The sequence below is a fragment of the Mastigoproctus giganteus genome, chromosome 11 (assembly GCF_048544385.1).
Source record: "Mastigoproctus giganteus isolate SK-2022 chromosome 11, ASM4854438v1, whole genome shotgun sequence".
Lineage (NCBI taxonomy): Eukaryota > Metazoa > Arthropoda > Arachnida > Uropygi > Thelyphonidae > Mastigoproctus > Mastigoproctus giganteus.
In genome coordinates, this window is record NC_143585.1 from 61312512 (window position 1) to 61332453 (window position 19942).

At 35.7% G+C, this 19942-nt stretch overlaps 1 protein-coding gene across 1 annotated transcript in view; it reads left to right on the forward strand.

The window, feature by feature from the left end:
- The window catches only part of SAK (polo like kinase SAK), a 220575-nt gene that overhangs the window by 116315 nt on the left and 84318 nt on the right, over nt 1-19942 (forward strand). The window contains exons 8-9 of the mRNA XM_090384442.1: nt 6083-6330; nt 16034-16303. Of these exons, the coding sequence (XP_090240568.1) occupies nt 6083-6330; nt 16034-16303 (518 nt within the window). The remainder of the gene's footprint in view (nt 1-6082; nt 6331-16033; nt 16304-19942) is intronic.

Genomic DNA, 19942 nt, shown 5'->3' on the forward strand with positions numbered 1-19942 from the left:
CAAATTTACCAATTGCTTTTACTGTTAAAATTGGGAGGAAGAGACATAACACAAAAACTGGCAAGGCTCTTCACAAAGTGCATTAGAAAAGGTGTGATGCCTAAGCAGTGGAATAATGCAATCATAGTTTTGCTGCATAAGAAAGGAGATAAATCAGAAATTGGAAATTATAGACCAATTAGCTTGTTATCCCATATCTACAAGTTGTTCACAAGGGTCATTACTAACAGATTAGAAAGAATACTTGATGAGAATCAACCGAAAGAGCAAACTGGCTTTAGGACAGGATTCTCAACTATGGATCACCTTCACGTAATATCACAGCTAATGGAGAAAGCAAATGAATATAAAACACAATTATGTCTGGCATTTGTGGATTATGAAAAGGCATTTGACTCCATACAGCATAAGGCAATGTTTCGGGTACTGGAAAGACAAGGCATAGATACTCCATATAGTATGATTTTGAAGAAAATATATGAGAGTGCTACATCCTTTATTAGACTAGACAAAGACAGTAGCAAATTTAAAATCGAGAAAGGAGTTCGACAAGGAGACACAATATCTCCGAAGCTGTTTATTGCTGCCCTTGAGGAAGCTTTCAGAAGATTAGACTGGTCGCGGAAAGGAGTCAATGTGAACGGAGAGTACCTAAACCATTTATGATTTGCAGATGACATTGTGGTCATAAGCCACAATCCCAAAGAATTAGAGGAAAATCTTAATCAGTTATGCACAGTTAGTAAGGATTTTGGACTAAAGATGAATATGACTAAAACAAAAGTAATGATGAACAAGTATGCCACAGAAAGGGAAATAATGATTGAAGGAGCAGTAATTGAAAAGGTGGAGTCATATACTTATCTGGGACAAGTTATTAGCTGTAATAATGATAAATGGCTGGAAGTCAAGAGAAGAATAAATTTTGGATGGATAGCATTCAGGAAATATAGTCACATACTGAAGAGCAATATCCCAGTTTGTCTGAAACGTAAAATAATGAATCAATGTATACTCCCCACCATGACTTATGGAAGTGAAACTTGGGCACTCACCAAAAGAATGGAAGAGAAGCTAAAAACTAAACAGCGAAGAATGGAACGAATTATATTGGGAATCAGACTGTTAGATAAGAAGAGAAACACATGGATTAGGCAGCAAACTCAAGTAAAGGACATTCTTATCAAAACTAAAGAACTAAAATGGTCTTGGGCAGGACACATAGCTCGAAGACATGATGACAGATGGACTAAGAAAATAACAGAATGGTACCCAAGAGGAGCTAGAAGAAAACCTGGAAGACAAAGGCGGAGATGGATAGATGAAATTCATGAGTTTTTGAGTAGTAAATGGATGGCCAGTGCTCAAAACAGAAGGAACTGGAAAGTTGCTGGAGAGGCCTTCATCCTGCAGTGGATTGAAAATGGCTGACAATGATGATGATTTACTGTTTTTAGGTTAATGCATTGTTAAAATGGAGAAGACAAAGCACAGAACTTGCATCAATCACCTAGGACAATTTCTGCTATGTTTGTGGACACTTAACCCCAAAAACTCAGAGGAAGAAAATATACAATGTTACAAAGGTTGCATATTAGCATTAGCATTAGTAGAGGCATATGATGCAAGAAAGCAAGCTTATTCAGCATCAGCCAAAAAAAAAAAAAAAAAAAAAAAGCACAACCACTACTCCCATTTCACCCCTCCGTTCGTTCGAAATACCTGTCCAGCTGAGCCTTAAATTTGTTTAGGCTATCAACTTCAACAAGTGATGGAAGTCTATTCCACAAACCAACTGGCCGCTGGCTAAAGGCAAATTTTCGCACATCTATCCGACATCCGTCCTTTCTCAATTTGAATTTATGCCCTTTCAGGTGATTATTCTGAGCAAGAGGAAGAATCCCATCGGCATTGAGCATGCTCAAGCCATTCAAAGCCTTATACACCTCTATCAGATCCCCTCGCCGATGCCTAGTCTCCAGACTCTGTAATTTGCAAAACTTAAGCCTTTTTTCGTAAGAGCAACCCTTTGTTCCATTCACTAATCTTGTTTCCCTTCTCTGTACTCGTTCCAGCAGCTCTACATCCTTCTTGAAATGAGGCCTCCAGACCTGTATACAGTACTCAAGGTGTGGCCTGACCAATGCCTTATACAAGGGAATAATCACATCCCTATCCCTGCTAGAAAAATTCCTGTATATCATTGACAAGACACCATGAGCTACTCTTGCAGCTCGTCTGCACTGCTCAGAGAACTTCATATCTGCCTGCACAATTACCCCCAGGTCCTTTTCATTCTCTACCACTGTCAGCGTAGTACCACAGAGTTGATACGTTGATCTGGTGTTACTGTTTCCCATATGTAGTACTTTACATTTGTCAATGTTAAACTTCATTTGCCACCTCTCAGCCCATCTGCTCAACCTTTCCAGATCCTGTTGCAGCAGCATAGCATCAGTAGTGTCCTTAACAACCCTGCCAACCTTTGTATCGTCTGCAAACTTGGACATTAAGCTTGATATACCATCATCTATATCATTTATAAATACAGAAAACAACAATGGACCCAACACTGAACCCTGAGGAACTCCACTAATAACATTAGTCCACATTGAGCAGTGTCCATTGATTACCACTCTCTGTCTTCTGCCACTCAACCATCCCTTTATCCATAGCAGCAATTTGCCTCCAATGCCACACTGCTCCAATTTGTGCAGCAGTCTTCCATGTGCAACAGTATCAAAAGCCTTTCTAAGATCCAAATATATAATATCAAAGTTATTCCCTGCATCCAGTTCTTTTGTGACTACATCATAGTATCCAATCAAATTGGTCGGACAAGACCTGCCCTTAACAAAACCAAGCTGTGTCTGCGCTATAACTGAATTCTTGTCCAGATGATCCTGCAGTGCTTCTTTAACCAGTGCCTCCATTAATTTTCCTGGAACCGAAGTTAAACTAACAGGTCTATAATTACTTGTGTCAGCCTTTGATCCTCCTTTGTGAATTGGGGTTACATTTGCACATCTCCAGTCTATGGGTACCTCCCCTGAGTCCAAAGAAGCTCTCATAATTATGGCTAGGGGTTTGCTTACTTCCTTTGCTGCCTCCTTTAATATAACTGGATAGATCCCATCCACACCGGGTGCCTTTTTTATGTTTATCCTCAACAATTTCTCCTCCACTTTCCTCTCAGCTATTAGAAATTCATCTAGCTCACTGCCAATGTTTACTTCACCTACGACATTCCCCTTCCTGAATAACTCCTCATGTGTGAATGTAGATGCAAAATACTCGTTTAGATTGTTAGCCACCTGAGCAGGATCATCAATTGTTGAACCATCAACATCTAGTGGACCAATCTGATTCATCCCTTTCCTTCTTGAGTTTAAATAGGTAAAGAACTCTTTTCTGTTTTTCTTTGCATCCTTTGCCAAGGATTTCTCATAATCTGCCTTTGCCTGCCTAATCTCCTTTGTGACTTGGTTACAGACCAACTTATATCTATCATAGGCTTCCATGTCACCCATTAATTTGTATGTATCCCATGCATTTTTCTTCTCTGCCATATGTCTCATTAGTTCATCTGGCAACCATTTAGGCCTGAACCTTGAACAGTATTTCTTGGTTGGTATGTAAAGCCTGGTAGCTTCCAAGATTAGTTCCTTGAATGCTTCCCATTTTGAATTTGCTGTTGGTAACATCATCAGTTGGTCCCACTGTATAGAATTTAAATACTGTCTCAGCCCATCATAGTCGCCTTTACGAAAGCAAACTTCATTATTCATTGTACTTCGGCTGCAAGACTTCTTCATGTTCATTGTATTTCTGATGTTTGTTCATCGATGGGTCAAAGCTAAGTTTGAAAGCAGTATTGCATCATAATGGAAATACTTTACCATCAATTCCTCTTGTTCATGCTGTTGGCCTGAAAGAAACTTATGATTCTTGCTGCTATACGTTACAATGACTATGGTTGGAATATTTGTGGTGATCTCAAAGTGATTGGATTACTTGTTGGGTTGCAAGGTGGTTTCACTAAATACTGTTGTTTCCTGTGTTTGTGGGATAGTCATGCAACAGCCAAACACTACATTGTGCAACACTGGGACAAGAGAGATGAATATATTCCCGGCAAAAGCAATGTAAAGTATGTATGTTCCATTGGTAGATCTACAACAGGTTTTTCTTCCCCCTTTACACATCAAGCTTGGACTGATTAAGAATTTCACTAAAGCACTGGATAAAGAAAGCAGAGGATTCACATATTTACTGAAAATGTTTCCAGATTTATCTCATGAAGGAAGGAATTTTCATAGGTCCCCAAATAAGAAAGCTCCTAAAAGATGAAGTATTTCAAAGAAACCTGAATGATGTTGAACTGGCTGCATGGAGATCTTTCAAGGCTGTGGTACATGGATTCCTCAGAAAGAGAAAAGAAGAGAACTATGAGCAACTGGTGACAAACTTGCTGAAACGTTACAAGAACATGGGGTGCCGAATGTCATTTAAAATGCATTTCCTTCATTCCCATCTGGATTTCTTTCCTGAAAACTTAGCAGATGTCAGTGATGAACAATGAGAGCGCTTCCACCAGGATGTATCTGCAATGGAAAAATGATACCAAGGTTGCTGGACTCTGCCATGATGGGAGATTACTGTTGGTTCCTTAAACGGGAAAGCAATCTGGAGTATAAAAGGAAATCATTGAGCGGGAAACATGTCTAAGTAACATATATTGTGTGTAATAATTATAACCATGTATGTTGATATTGTATAAAAACAAGGAATTTAAAAAATACATTTATCTTTTGATTTAGATGTGACAGAAATAAAATATTGATATTTTCATAATTAGGACATTAATTTTGTTCAGAATAACCAACCTTCATTCCAGAGGTATGACGAAAAAAAATTTTGTCAGGTAGTGTAATCAGATCAAGAGTATTACTCCCTCTGGTTGCCTCTCATACATGCTGCTGTAGAAAACAGTCATCCAATAAATCCAAAAAAGTCTTGCTAGTGTGCGAATGACCAACCCACAAGTTCCAGTCAATATCTGGAAAGTTAAAATCCCCCATTATAAGACCCTCTGATTTACTGGCCTACTCTATTTCTCTGCAGAAATGCTCATTATACTCATCATATTCATTAGGCCTATAACACACACCTACTCCCATTTTTCCTTTCCCAGTGCTTATGCCACACCAAACAGACTCAGCATTGCATTGTCCACCAACATCAATTGGATGCTCTTCCTTAGATTTTGTGTGTTTCTTAACTAACAGCATAACCCCTCCTCCCTTCCTGTTCTGTCTATCCTTTCTGTACACATTGTACTCCCCAAATTCCAATTCTGCACTGCTTATATGTGTGTGACACCACGTCTCTGATATCCCAACAATATCTGCCTTTGATGTCTTGACTAGCACTTCTGACCTTTCAGAAGTATTAACCTTTTAGTCTGTGTATCCCCCCCCAAGCTAGCAGTTTTCCAACCCATTGATGATAATGACAGATATGAAAGAATAAGATGATGCATTTTGTGCAGAGGTAGTAAGGAAAGGCAAAATAGGCATTATCAGCAGAAGATTAAAACTGAAGGTGAGTATTGAAAAATGGAAATAAAATTGTGTAGAACATAAGGGCTGATAAAGCTCAGCCTTTTGGAAGAAAAGACCATTGTGCATATAGATGTACATGCAATTTCTATTTTGACTTGCTGCATTTGGCCTAAGTTGCCAACGTGCCATTAAACATCAAATCAAATCAAAAGCAATTTCTATAAGCAAACTTCAAAAATTTTCCAAATAATAAGAGAAAGAGAGAAAAGATCATCAACTTTGTGTTTATCCCACCAAGCATGATAAACTAGAGAGACTAGTTGAAATAAACAAATTTCAGTGGATCTCTTGGTGACGATGTAATGTTTGGTGGGATATAAGATATAAACTTTACATAAGATACAAATTTTCTGTAAAGTCCAGTAAACATTGTTGTATTTAATTAGTTATTTTTAACTTAGTCTGCTAATATGAGTTTTAAATTATCACTAAATTATTTTACTTTCTCTGAAAACTAGTTTCAGTCACAAAATTTTATGGACAGTGGAGTAGGATCTTTGGCTGGATCGACAATTGCTAGTGGTAGCAGTGTTAGCAGGAGAAGCCACTTACGTCCTGTTCCTGCCTTTCATATACCAGAACTAGCTACAGTAGAATCATCGGGTGCTTTGGTAGAGCATAGTAATTTTGTAGTTGATAAACATCATTGTAATGAAAAAATGCACAAACAGAGATCATTTTCACCACCTGTTCGTTTATCATCAGTGTAAGTAATAAGCTTTTTAAGTAATTAAATATAAATATATGTAATAAATTCACTTTGCGTTTATGATTTTAGATAAAACTTGTGTATAAGTTGCCACAGTTTATGTTAAAGGTGGTAGGGGCGAACCCAATGTATTTGGGCAAATATTGCATTTTGCAGTATTATTATTTAACAGTTACAAACCCGAATTTGTATTTTGTAGTAATACTACTTTTAAATTTTTTTAAATATCTGAAATAAAGACTAAAATATTTGAGTATGACACATTTTAAATAAATGAACACACCTGAAATATAGCACATTGTGCACATTACCCAACTTTGTTTTTATTTTTATTTATTTATTATTATTTTTTGAGCCTTCAACTAGGCTGCTGAATGCACAATTTTCTATCTTAGGTTTTCTTCAGGTAGGCTACTAGATAATGTTTTCCAGCCAATTAAATTTAACAAAAAAAAAAAAAAAGAGCTCAAAACTGGTTGCACTCTAAATCATATTAATAAAATTATAAATTAATTTATAATTATTATTCCTTAGTTTTGGCTCCTTTTACTTATTTTAATGGTTGTTTTAGACTGATTTCTCAAAACAAACATAGTGAAGGTCTGGGTAACATCTAGGCCAGTATTAATCTCAATTGCTTTGTCCTACTCTGTTGATAAGGTCTTAGCTTATAATATATCCAGTTTCATCAGCATAGTCCCATATTAGCATCTCATCTTACTAATATTAATAAAATTATAAATTAATTTATAATTATTATTCCTTAGTTTTGGCTCCTTTTACTTATTTTGATGATTGTTTTAGAATATTTAGCACTGTGTCCTGATTCCTCAAAACAAACATAGTGAAGGTCTGGGTGACATCTAGGCCAGTATTAATCTCAATTGCTTTGTCCTACTCTGTTGATAAGGTCTTATCAACAGAGCTTATAATATATCCGGTTTCATTAACATAGTCCCATATTAGCATCCCATCTTACTAACAGTTACATCACTAAAAAGTAAGGCGTAGACATTAATTGGCTCTAGATCCCATTTGGTTCTCTACAGTCCTATTTAAGGTCTTAAAGGACTTAAGGACTACTCGAGGACATAAAAGTCCTATGTTGGTTTCCTACTTAAGGCATAGTATATTAAAATTTGGACTAATATGATATGACACTCTTTACTTGCATGATGGCAAGAGTTAACTAAAGTGTGGAAAACTTTGCCATAGTTTCCAAATGCAATATGTTTACTGATATCAGTTAAACTTATGTCCTGATATGAGAAATGCAAATTGTGACCAATAGCCCAAGTGGATAATCACATTTAGGGGAAATAAAATTAAAGGATTTTAAATTTCTTTATGTGATTAAGTGAATATTGGGATTGGGGGGGGGAGTACTGTTTTGAAGTTTATATGACATACATATATTTTGAAGTGTGAATGACAGTAGCTATTACATTTGATGTGGTGCAACTGTTGAGAGAACATGTATCCTGGAGTATGATTATGAATAAACCATCTAGTTCATTTAACATTAATTTTAATGATATCAACAAATGCATTTCTTTGGGAAGCTAAGGCAAACTTTTGCACAGTGATAAAGCTCTCCCCCCCTTCCTTACATGAGTCAACTCAGTGCTGAAAATTTTTTGAAGATCTGAGATGGATTTTTGAAAATTATGTTTGCTGGCAGGGTTGAATTAAGGATGAAATAGGCCCCGGCCATATTTTAGATTTGAAGCTTCTTTAATATATATATATACAGCAGACTCTCGATTAACCAAATAAAGACTAAAATATTTGAGTATGTCAGGATCGGATTAACAGGGAAGCGGATTAACCGGGACACTTCAAGACTCCAAATTAAAAAAAAATAATAATAAATAAATAAATCAACCAGAAATCAAAAAAATTCAAGTAATAACTAGAATAGGTATAAACAGATATTTTGCAAGTCGTAAATAAGCGAAAAGCGGCATTATAAGTCGTCATTTGGAGATTAGTCTACCTATTATCTTACAATCCCCACTGTCTTCACACCCACCACTCAAAAAAAAGAAAGAAAAAAAAAAAAAGAGAGAGAGACCAAATGTTTAGTTTGTTTTAGTGTGTCGCATAGATTGTTGTGTTCCATTGCAATGCAAAAAGACAAATTTTGTTTCGTTATTTATGTCAGAGATGTCAGAATTTTTTTTATAGTAATTTTTTTTTTTTTTTTTTTTGTTTAGAAATCACGAAAATGATGGATAAATGCAAAATATTTGCGTTTTCAGTTAAACAAAAACTTGAAATTATTCAAAAGTTTGAAAATGGTGCATCTGTTAAATCTCTAAGGAATGATTATAATAAGGATGTATCAAAATGGCCAAACATTAACAGGTATCGTGTGGAATTCAGATTTGTCAATAATAATATAGTAGCAATATGTTATTAGTCATTCCCGAGTTACATAAAACTCAACGAAGTAAGAAGTCCTGGAACATATCTTTTACGTATGTCGGGAATTTTGTATTTTTGGATTAACTGGGATTATCAGGAATTTGTTTTTTTACCATCTATCCCGGAAAATCGAGAGTCTGCTGTATATATATATATATATATATATTACACGCACACACACACACGCACACACACACATGCACACACACACACACACAAATGCAAATACTACATGGGTTTTATATTTAAATATATTTAAATTTGAAGCCCCTTTAATATATATATATATATTACACACACACACACATATAAATGGAAATACTACATAGGTTTTTATATTTATATTGTTTATTTATATTATATTGTTTTATTCATTCATATATTATACATATTTTTCCATCATCCATAAAAACTATTATTATTATTATTAGAAAATTTTTATCACTACTTTAGAAAATATTTATGCTGAAAACGAGGTCCCTCTTCAGGTGAGACCCCCGTCCATAAAAACCAAAAATAAATATATAAAATTAAGCTAAAGAATAAAAAGAAAAGAACTCAAAGAAATACTCACCCTTGTGAATGACCCCCCCCCCAATGGTTAATATTCATCAGTTGTAGCTGTTGATGCATAAATTTGCATTTATTTGTTATGTTTTCATTTTTATTCCATAGAGGGTGGTGGACATAGCATATTTTATATCTAGTTCATTATTTACTTTAACTCTGAGTTAGGCATGTGAAAATTTGAAATTCCTCTCTCTCTCTCTCTCTCTCTCTCTCTCTCTCTCTCTCTCTCTAGGGTGTTTCAAAAGTGATGGTCAATAATTTAAAGGTGAACTGTACAGACTACGATATGCAAAAAAAGCCTAGTTGAAATCCACCAGTGACTTATTTGTTTAGGTCAAGTTATGCTCATTCTCTCTGTTTCCACTCTCTCTTTCATTGCTCTGAGACATAGCAAGCATACTAGTACTTGTCAAAGGAAAGTCAACATGGAAAAAGGTTACAGCAATGAAGAGTTTGCGGACATGCACTTCATGTATGGTAAAGCCAATGGCGGTGCACTCGAGACTGCACGTTTGTACCAAGAAGCATTTTCCCACCGAAGGGAGCCCAACAGGCGCACATTCATCGGGGTACATCAAAGTCTAAGAAAACATGAATGGTTGACACATGGAGTACAAGCAGGTAGGCCCAGAAGCATAACACCTGATGTTGAGGAAAGGGTGTTAGAAAGAACATCCTGTAACATGTAAAATCTGTAAAATCCTGTGCTGTTGAAACCAAAAATTAAAAATGTATTATATTATGTTTAATAAAACCACCCTTAGCAAAGGATTCACAGCTTTTTGCTAAACTAGTGCTCCCATAGTCAGTGGCGAATCTCAACAGAAAATGTGCATTATCTCAAAAACGGTTCATTTGCAGCTTGATATTCATTGGGACTTTTTTGCTTATTTTACTAGTACAGTCAGTCCTCATATAGCACGATAGTTGTGTTCCTAGAAACCCTCGTGCAATGCAAAATCGTGCAATATAAACAACAGGCCCTATGGGAAAAATAGGGTTCGGTGCCAACAACCCAATATTGAACTCGCATTTGTAACCAAAACATTACCAAACACAATAAATAATCGTAATAAAATACTTATGTATTTTACGTAATTTATTACGACTATTACGTAATAAAATATTGCTAATACTTTTGCTTCTATTGTAAGCAAACTTGTTCTTTGTTTGATTTTTCTATCCAAACAGATGACAGCCGTTCCATCTCTTCCAATTCTTTGTGTCTTAATCTAATGGATTTTAATTACACTTTGAGTTGTTCCTGCTCTGAAAGTTGTTTTTATTTTCTCTGCATTCTTTGTAATTCTCGGCGTTGCCTCATTTAGGTCTGTAGCACGTGCAGTATCACATGGTCTTTTATTTTGCTCAAAGCGTTTCACAATTTCATATTTTTTCTCTATCGACAGAGGTGGACTGGCCATAAGCCGGGGAAACCCAGGTGGGCCGGAGGCCGGTGTGTTTTTGGCCATAAACGCTAGTATGAGGCCACTACAAACTTTCCTGGGTTAGAATTTTTGATCCAGTCCGCCTCTGTTTATCGATATTGCTCTTCTTTTTCTCCCTGAATCTGCAGTGTCTTCACCAGGACGCTTCATTTTCACACCTTTTAAGTATTTTACTCATTTTTAGGGAATAAAGCACAATTACAAAACGAGGATACACAACAAATTGCTCTCCACAGAAATGGATTTTTGGAGACGCTCAGCAGGAACTTCTAGAAGAGACAGAAAACGGAATAAAGACATAAGGGAAAAAATGGAAGTGAGAACGACTTATTGACACCATCAAAGAAAAGCATCTAACATGGTATGGACATGTAAAACGGATGCAAGAAAACATATCCAAAGGCTATCCTGGAATGGATACCTCCTGGAAGAAGGAGAAGAGGAAGACCTAGGAGGACATGGACGGATGGATGGAGTACGGGAATGCATGACCGCCTGAGGCTTAACCGACCAAGACACCTTGAACCGCACTTTATGGCGGAAAAAAATTCCTAACAAGAAATAACTTGTAGGCTGAGGAAACCCATTGTAAATGGAAACACTCCTCTTGAAGAGAAGGATACACATAAACAAAGCTGCGCGTGTGTAGCAACTGAATAAACAACACCGTAACAGCATAGATACACTATTAACACCTCACATTTTACTAAAGCAAATTTTTGGGGGTTACTACCATAAAACAATAAAAACAATTTCCAGTTGCTTTCCTGCTAGTGGAATCTGTTATAAACTGGTAGTAAACTCGATCTAATTACATTTGCGATAATACCGATAGCTGGAATTTTAAGTTATTATGGTGAAATGCGTTTCCCCTTCACTGATATAAAAAACTTAAATACATTTTCAGAATCTTCTCTTTGTTCCTATCGTGTTGCGTTCGGTTGGGGCGATTCCGCGTTCGACTGCCATTTCTTGTAAACACAAAGGCGAATCGTGCATAAGCGAATTCGGTTCGTGTTATATAAGATATCGTTCCCCTATTTATAAATCGTGTATGATCGAATTTGTGTAGTGTAAACACGTGTTATACGAGGACTGACTGTACTATATTTAGTTTGTGCTTTTCACCTTTAAATTATTGGCCATCGTTTTTGAAACACCCTATATATATGAAAATTTGAAAAAGTCAGCAAAATAGTATTTTTAGTATTTTCTGAACACAACTGTGAAAAGTACATGTGTATATTAAAACATTTTTAATTAATATTTGAATATTACAACTATTTTTGGACCTGTCAGTGAACAAATTTAAAAAACCACATGATTCAGTAAACATTGAGATTAGATGCCAGCTGGTCAGTAACAGGAATATTTGTTGTATGAGATGAAGCACACATCAACAGTTTGATTCCGCATTGTGAATCAATGTCACAAAGACAGAGAGCATTACTGATTGGAGGAAAGGGCATGGGAGTAAAGTAAACTTTCTATCAGCAACTTGAACGTGACATGAGGTATGTCGCAAAATTAATGAAAAGAATTTTATAAAAAGCAACATGGCAGTACTGTGCATTCACACTGCATATCAGCATGTAGGATGAGCCCTCCTCTACACAGTGAGAGTAGTCATGTCTTATCACATTCATTGTGTGTCAAGTCATTGTAAAGTGAGCAACCATGTGTTTGAATGCATCATGAAAAATGGAGTGGAAGAATATTGAGCAATATATGAGGGGTATCAAAAAGTTTGTACCCTGACCTAGATAAAACATCAGTTGGAAGATGCCGTTTTTAATGTAAGTTGCCTAAATATTCAATAACTAACATGTGAAATTTCATTCCCGTAGGTGCCTGGAGCCAGGAATCTGAGGAAGGATGCTATGGTTGACAAAGTGGAGTATTGAACAGTGATCAAGTTCCTGCATTTTGGGCAAGAAAGCTCAGGAAATTGACGAAGAAACGAAAGCTATGTATGGGCAGAATTGTCCATCCTGTGACACTGTAAAAAAGTGGAAATGGGAATTCCAGTGCAGTCATACAAGTGTCTTTGACGAGCCAAGAGAAGGAAGGCCATCAACATCCACAGACAGTGAGACAGTTGCAAAGGTGCAGCAGGTGCTGAGCGACAGACATGTGACAATTCATTTCATCGCAAATGCAGTGGGCATTAGTTATGGGTCTGCCCACAGCATTTTACATGACCATCTGCACGTCTAAGGTCTCCGCACAATGGGTTCCAAGATTGCTGATGCTTTTGCAGAAGCAATGTTGAATGCAATGTTCTCGCCAACTGCTGGATTTATGTAACATGGATGTTGAGAACATTTTTGATCAGTTGGTGACAAATGAAGAATGCTGGGTGTACCGGTATGATCCGGAGAGTAAAGACATGTCAAAGCAGTGGAAGCAAACCTCCCCACTCCCCAAAAAAGGCAAAAACCACTCCATCTGCGAAGAAGGTGATGTTGTCCGTGTTTTGGAGGGGGTTCCACACTTACCAGAGAATACTACAGAAATCTTTTGGAAAAGTTACACGATGTTTTGAAGGTGAAAAGGCATGGAATGTTAACCAAAGGTGTCCGTTTTCTATCGGACAATACACTGGCTCGCATGGCCTTTGCCCAGTGCAGCTGCGAACTACTGCAGCACCCGCCCTATATGGTTAAAGAAGCACTGCAGGATCATCTAGACAAGACTTCAGCTTGTCTAGATGAGCTCATACACAGCATATGTTTGTTAAGGGGAAGTCTTGTCTGACCAGTTTGATTGGATACTATGATGTAGTCACAAAGGAACTGGATGCAAAAAATTATTTTTATATTTGGATCTTAAAAATGCTTTTGATACTGTTGCACATGGAAGACCGCTGCACAAATTAGAGCAGTGTGGCATTGGAGGCAAATTGCTGCTATGGATAAAGGGATGGTTGAGTGGGAGAAGACAGAGAGTGGTAATCAATGGACACTGCCCTTCATGCACTAATGTTATTAGTGGAGATCCCAGGGGTCAGTGTTGGGTCCATTGTTGTTTTCTGTATTTATTAATGATATTGATGATGGTATCTCAGCCTTAATGTCCAAGTTTGCAGATGATACGATGGTTGGCAGGGTTGTTAATGACACTAATGACAGTACACTGCTGTAACAGGTTCTAGAAAAGTTGAGCAGATGGGTTGAGGCACCTCCGTAGCCAGGTGGGCAGGAGCAGCAGTGTGTAGCACATGCTTCTTGATTAGACCGGGGTTCGAGCCCGTCACCACCAAATACGGAGGATGCGGAAAGGTCAGGGAATGACCACCGCATATCCCGGAGCAATATGGCCTTAGTTGCTAATGCTCCTAAAAACCAAATAACAAGCAGATGGGTTGAGAGGTGGCAATTGAAATTTAACATTGATAAATGTAACGTACTACATATGGGAAGCAGTAACCCCAGAGTAACATATCAACTGTGTGGTACTACACTGACAGTGGTAGAGAATGAAAAGGACCTGGAGTTATTGTGCAGGCAGATATGAAGTTTTCTGAGTAGTGCAGACAGTCTACAAAAGTAGCTCATGGTGTCTTGTCAATGATATACAGGAATTTTTCTAGGAGGGATAAGGAGGTGATTATCCCCATGTATAAGACCTGTATACAGTACTCAAAGTCAGGCCACACCTTGAGTACTGTATACAGGTCTGGAGGCCTCATTTTAAGAAAGATGTAGAGCTGCTGGAACAAGAACAGAGAAGGGCAACAAGATTAGTGAATGGAACAAAGGGTTTCTCTTACGAAGAAAGGCTTAAGTTTTGCAAATTACAGTGTCTGGAGACTAAGCACCCCTGCAAGGTGATCTGATTGAGGTGTATAAAGCCTTGAATGGTTTGAGCATGCTCAATGCTGATGGGATTCTTCCTCTTGCTCAGAATAATTTCCCGAGAGGGCATAAATTCAAATTGAGGAAAAACAGTTGTAGAAGTTGTAGATGTGTGGAAGTTTGCCTTTAGCCAGTGGGTGGTTGATTGCTGGAACAAACTTCCATCTGTCATTGTAAAAGTTGATAGCTTAACTAGGTTCAAGGCAGATGGGTAAAATGAAGGTTTTATTTATTTATTTATTATTTTTTTTGGCTGATGCTATATAAGCTTGCTTTCATGTGTCTTTACTAATGCTAACAATTTGCACTTTCTGGGTTATTGGGCTTTTATATTAGTGCAGTTCATTATAAATGGGTAGTCAACTCGATTTTATTGCGGTAATACTGATAGCTGGAATTCTGTGGGTTTTTACATTATTATGGTGAAATGTGTGTTCCCTTCACTGAAATCATCAGTCATATAAAAAAAAAAATTAAGAATCTTCTCTTCATTCCTATTTTTAAGCTTGTTGCTCCGTATCTAACTTGTGAAATTTGTGCATGCTGTGATTGATTGCTTATTATTATTATTTTATTTTATTTTTTACTGTTTTAAATTTTACAATCCTAAAAAAAAAAATAATAATTAAGTGAAAAAAAAATTTTGGGAACTTACTGTATCGAAAAATGTTCAGCAACCTACATAAAAAAATATGACGATAGATAAAAAACAAAAAAAAACTTACCACACTACTCGCATGTCCAATACGATCCAAATAATTTAAGATTTTATTTAATTGAAAACACAATTCTCTTGCATTTGCCCATCATTTTCGCAATTTCTAAACAAAAAAAAAATATTTACTATAAAAAAAATTTTGACATCCTTGACATAAATAAGGAACCAAAATTTGTCTTTTTTGCAGTGCAAGGAACACAACAATTGACTCGACGCACTAAAACAAATCAAAAATTTATTCTCTCTCTCTTTTTTTTTTTTTTTGAACGACTGGTATGAAGACACCTGCATACAGGGTTGCAAGATAATAGTTACATTAATCTCCCAGTGACGACTTATAACACTGCTTCTTGTCACTTATTTACAACTTGTAAAACATCTGTTTATACATATTCTAGTTATTACATGAAATTTATTTCTGGTTGATGTTTTTTTTTTTTTTTTTAATTTGGAGTCTTCTAGTGTCCCAGTTAATCTGATCCCAGCAAATCAAGAGTCTGCTGTATACTATCATACTGCTCTTCCATGTGTGTTTTCATTAATTCATATAAACTTTTTATAATTTTTATATTAATTCACATAAATAATTCAAATTAAAATTCAAATAAACTTTGTATAACTTTTTAATGAATTTTGTGAGCAATAAAACATGAATGTAAATTTTGTGAACCTAATTTCAGTTCAAAGAACCCAACAAACCGTAACCACACCAATCCAGTTGAAAATTTGAAGTCAAAGTTTCATCCTTTGCCCTCTGCTGGCATGCAAGGTGATATCAAATGTACTCCTATAGTTATGAGTGATACTGCTGAAAGTTTAAAAATTTGTAGAAGGGAAAGGGATGCTTCAGAGGAGAGACACAGACTTGAAAATTTGGAAAAGGAGGACAGAAGCTTGCTTGTTAGGGAAGTCTTCACTGGAGAGTTGGGAAGAAAACTTTATGGAGATTGGTGAGTATCATTTATTTTAAAAAATTAAAAAAAAAAAAAAAAAACTATAATTTTAAACATTAGATCATTTCATTTCTTTTGGTTACTGATAGTAAATCCAGTTTTCCATTTTTAGAATTAATATCCCTAGTAGCATACTGATGCAAGGAAGCACAAGCTTATAACAGCATCAGCTATTAACAAAAAGGCATTTCATTTTCCCATCTTTTGTTTTCTTTTCTAATAATTTGTCCAGTCTTTCTTTAAATTTATTAAACTTCCATAACACCAAGTGCAAGTTCATTCAAACAATCAGTTATCCTCTGGCTGAAGGCAAATTTCCACACATCTATCCTGCAGCCATCACCCTTTTAATAATTTAAATTTTTTTCCCTATCTGTGTCAAGCAAGAAAGAGTAAAGATGCCATCAGCATTTAATTTATTCAATCCATGTAAAGCTTTAAAAACTTCAGTCATCTCCTCACAGATGTCTAGCTTCCAGATACTGCAATTAACAAAACTCAAGTCTTCTTGGTGAGAGTACCCCCTTTTATAATTATGTGATGCAAGTTAATATTGTATTTGTATGTCAAAATCTCTGAACTCTTAGTTTTGGTTAGGGTATATAATAGAGTGAGTTAAGAGCTAAACCTAACTATGAGTTATGATAATTTTATGATTTATGATAGTTTTATGATTTATGATAGTCTTATGATATATTTTAATATTACAGTTAATAAGTTATAACAGTTAAACTCTATAAAGCTAAAATTGTAAAACTATGTTAATTTAAATTTAGATTGTTTTAATCGCCGTTTTATGAAATTGTTTTTGTCCCCATTTAAGTTCAGCTCAATGTAACACAGCTGACTTCCAATGGTTTTGTAATGAACTGAAAATTGACACAGCACTCAGTGTGCATCCACTGAATATAAGGCATGTTAGTTTATAATTTTTAAATAGACTGGAACAACAGATGTTTTGCTTGTAAACAGTTGACAATTAAAAAATGGAACATTAATAAGTAGTAAGTAGAGAAAGTAGTGACTCTATTTTAGATAAAGTAAATAAAAGAGACCTTATTCTAATAATGGAAGACCTGAATTTCCAAATAGATAGAAACAAAATAAATAGTTGCATAGGGATACATGGTGAAGATGTATCAGTAATAATGGTTAGATTAATAGATTTTATAACATCCAATACACTGAGTATAATGAATTCATTCTTCAAGCAATAAGAACTGTCACAATATACATGGTCAGCCCCTGGTTATAAATCCATTATAGATTACATAATAATAAGTGAGAAACTATCCAACTTCATTCTCAATCTAAGTTTACTGCAGATATGAACTGAAAACATCATTATCTATTTACTTTAAAAATAAGATCCCACTTCCATAAAGTGGCTAAAATATCATAAAAAACCACCCAAACAAGAAGAAATACTTAAAATAGATGGTAAAATCTAGTGATACCACCAAACGCATCAAGTTTGTTTCCTGTTACTTACTCATTGAGAGAGTTGCATGCTACTATGCCCAGCTGTTGATTAAATAATAGTCGACTGATAAACAATTGAAACAATCGTTATTTTATATATTTTATAGGCTGGTATGCATATTCCATAAATGACATTTCTTTTTATTTACTAAAGGCATACTACATGATGTGAAAATTTCTGAATCTACTGTCAGAACTCATTCTCCTTCTGAATCTGCTATGGCCATATTTCCCTCAGTTTAGTGACACTTTTAGTGTACTGCTAGGGTTTATTGCACAAATTCCTTCTGTCAGAGCTGATTTTCTTTCCACGCATTACAGCCATGTTTCATGGCATTCTTTTGCAGCCCACATTGGCAATGACTGAGTGCTGTGTCAATTTTTTACCAACAGCTTGAGAACACTTAGCTTTTTACATTTGTTTCTGTATGTGGGATTGTTGAAAAATTTCTATTTTCAGTTGGAGCTGTTTTAGTTGTGCAAGTCAGATATGCTCCATTCTGGCTATGAGAGTCCCCCCCTCCAAATGTTTTATTGCTGTGTGTGGAATTTTTTTGACAGCCGACGTTAATAATGAAGTGTTGTTCCTATTTTCTTACCAACAGCATAAGTGGACACCTATTTTTTAACATTTGTTTCTGTATGAGAGGTAATTTTTCAAAAATTTCTAAACAGCACATGACTTTATTTTCAGTTGGAGCTGTTTTACATGTGAAAGCCAGGCATGCTTCATTCTTGCTATTGGAACTGGCTTTACCTCTGCACATGTTATGATCCAGTTTCACATCAAATTTTTGTAACCCCTGCTGCAATTAATGGCAATTTTTTGCCAGTGCTATTCATTAAAAGCTATTTATAAGGATAACTAGCTTTTGTTCCTCTATATGGAGTTATCCAATTCAGCTGTTGTTAAAAGTTCCCAAGCAGTAAATGATCTGTTTATTTTGATGAGAGCTGTTTTACGTGAGAAAGTAATGTTGGTTTTCCTTCCACACACACACACACGCACATTGCTGTCATGTTTCACGGCAATTTTTGCAGCCTGTGCACCCTGTCAGCTATGGTAAATTGATAACAATTAAGATGTTATATTTTTTCCAACTGCATAAAGAGGAAATCTAATTCTTGTTTTTATATGTGGGATATTGTCCTGGGCTATTGTAAAAAGAAGGCTAGGCATCCTCTTAATGTCTTGTTCTCTGTTACCATAGAGAACAGTGGACTGCAAAAAGTTACTGTGAAAATGGCTGCAACATATATGGAGGGTAAAGCTGTCTGACATCAAGAATGAAGCATGCTTGAGTTTCATATGCAAAATAGCTCAAATCAAAAATAATAAGTCATGTACTGTTTGGAAATTTTTTAACAACAACCCTGCATACAGAAAAAAATGTTACAAGGTAGGTAACCTCTTGTGCCCTTGGTTTAAAAAAATAAAAAAAAAAAAGTTCTAATTGCTAAAACGAAGGTGAACAGTGAAAACAAAAATCTGCTCATTAAAATTGATGGACAGATGGGCATAACAACAAAAGTCACTGTGTAATAGACAAGTAGGCACAGCAATGCCAAATAACTTACTAATGCATTTAGCACATAACTTATTCAGATTTTCAGATTTTATCAAATAAACTTCCTAAGTGATCCTGGTATTAGATGGCTCTTTGAAATGTTGAGAAATGGAAATTAATGGGACAATCGAAGAAGAAGAAGATAAAGAAGAATGGCAAAATTTGTCTAAAATACTAATTGGAGCAGCAAATAAAAACTTAGGAAAGAAAAGAAAATGGCAAAAAAAAAAAAAAAAAAAAGGGGAGAAAAGATGGGATAATGAGATTGCAAGAATTAATGAAGAGAAAAGAGAATCCTCTAAGAAGTAATTATTAACTTGATTTTTAACAGATCATGTAGAATATAAGAAAAGAAGAGCTATTGTGAAAAGAGCAGATGGCAAAGCAGAGAATCGTGGAATGCCTTTGTAACAGAACTAGAAAGAGCTTTAACCAAACCAAACCACTACCAAAGATATATAGAATATTAAACAAGTTGAACAAAGATGCTAAGAATAGCATAAAACATTAATAAATACTTGTGGAAGAATGGCTTTATTATTTTCAGGATCTGTGGACTCGTAATGATGGCTAATTTTCACTCATC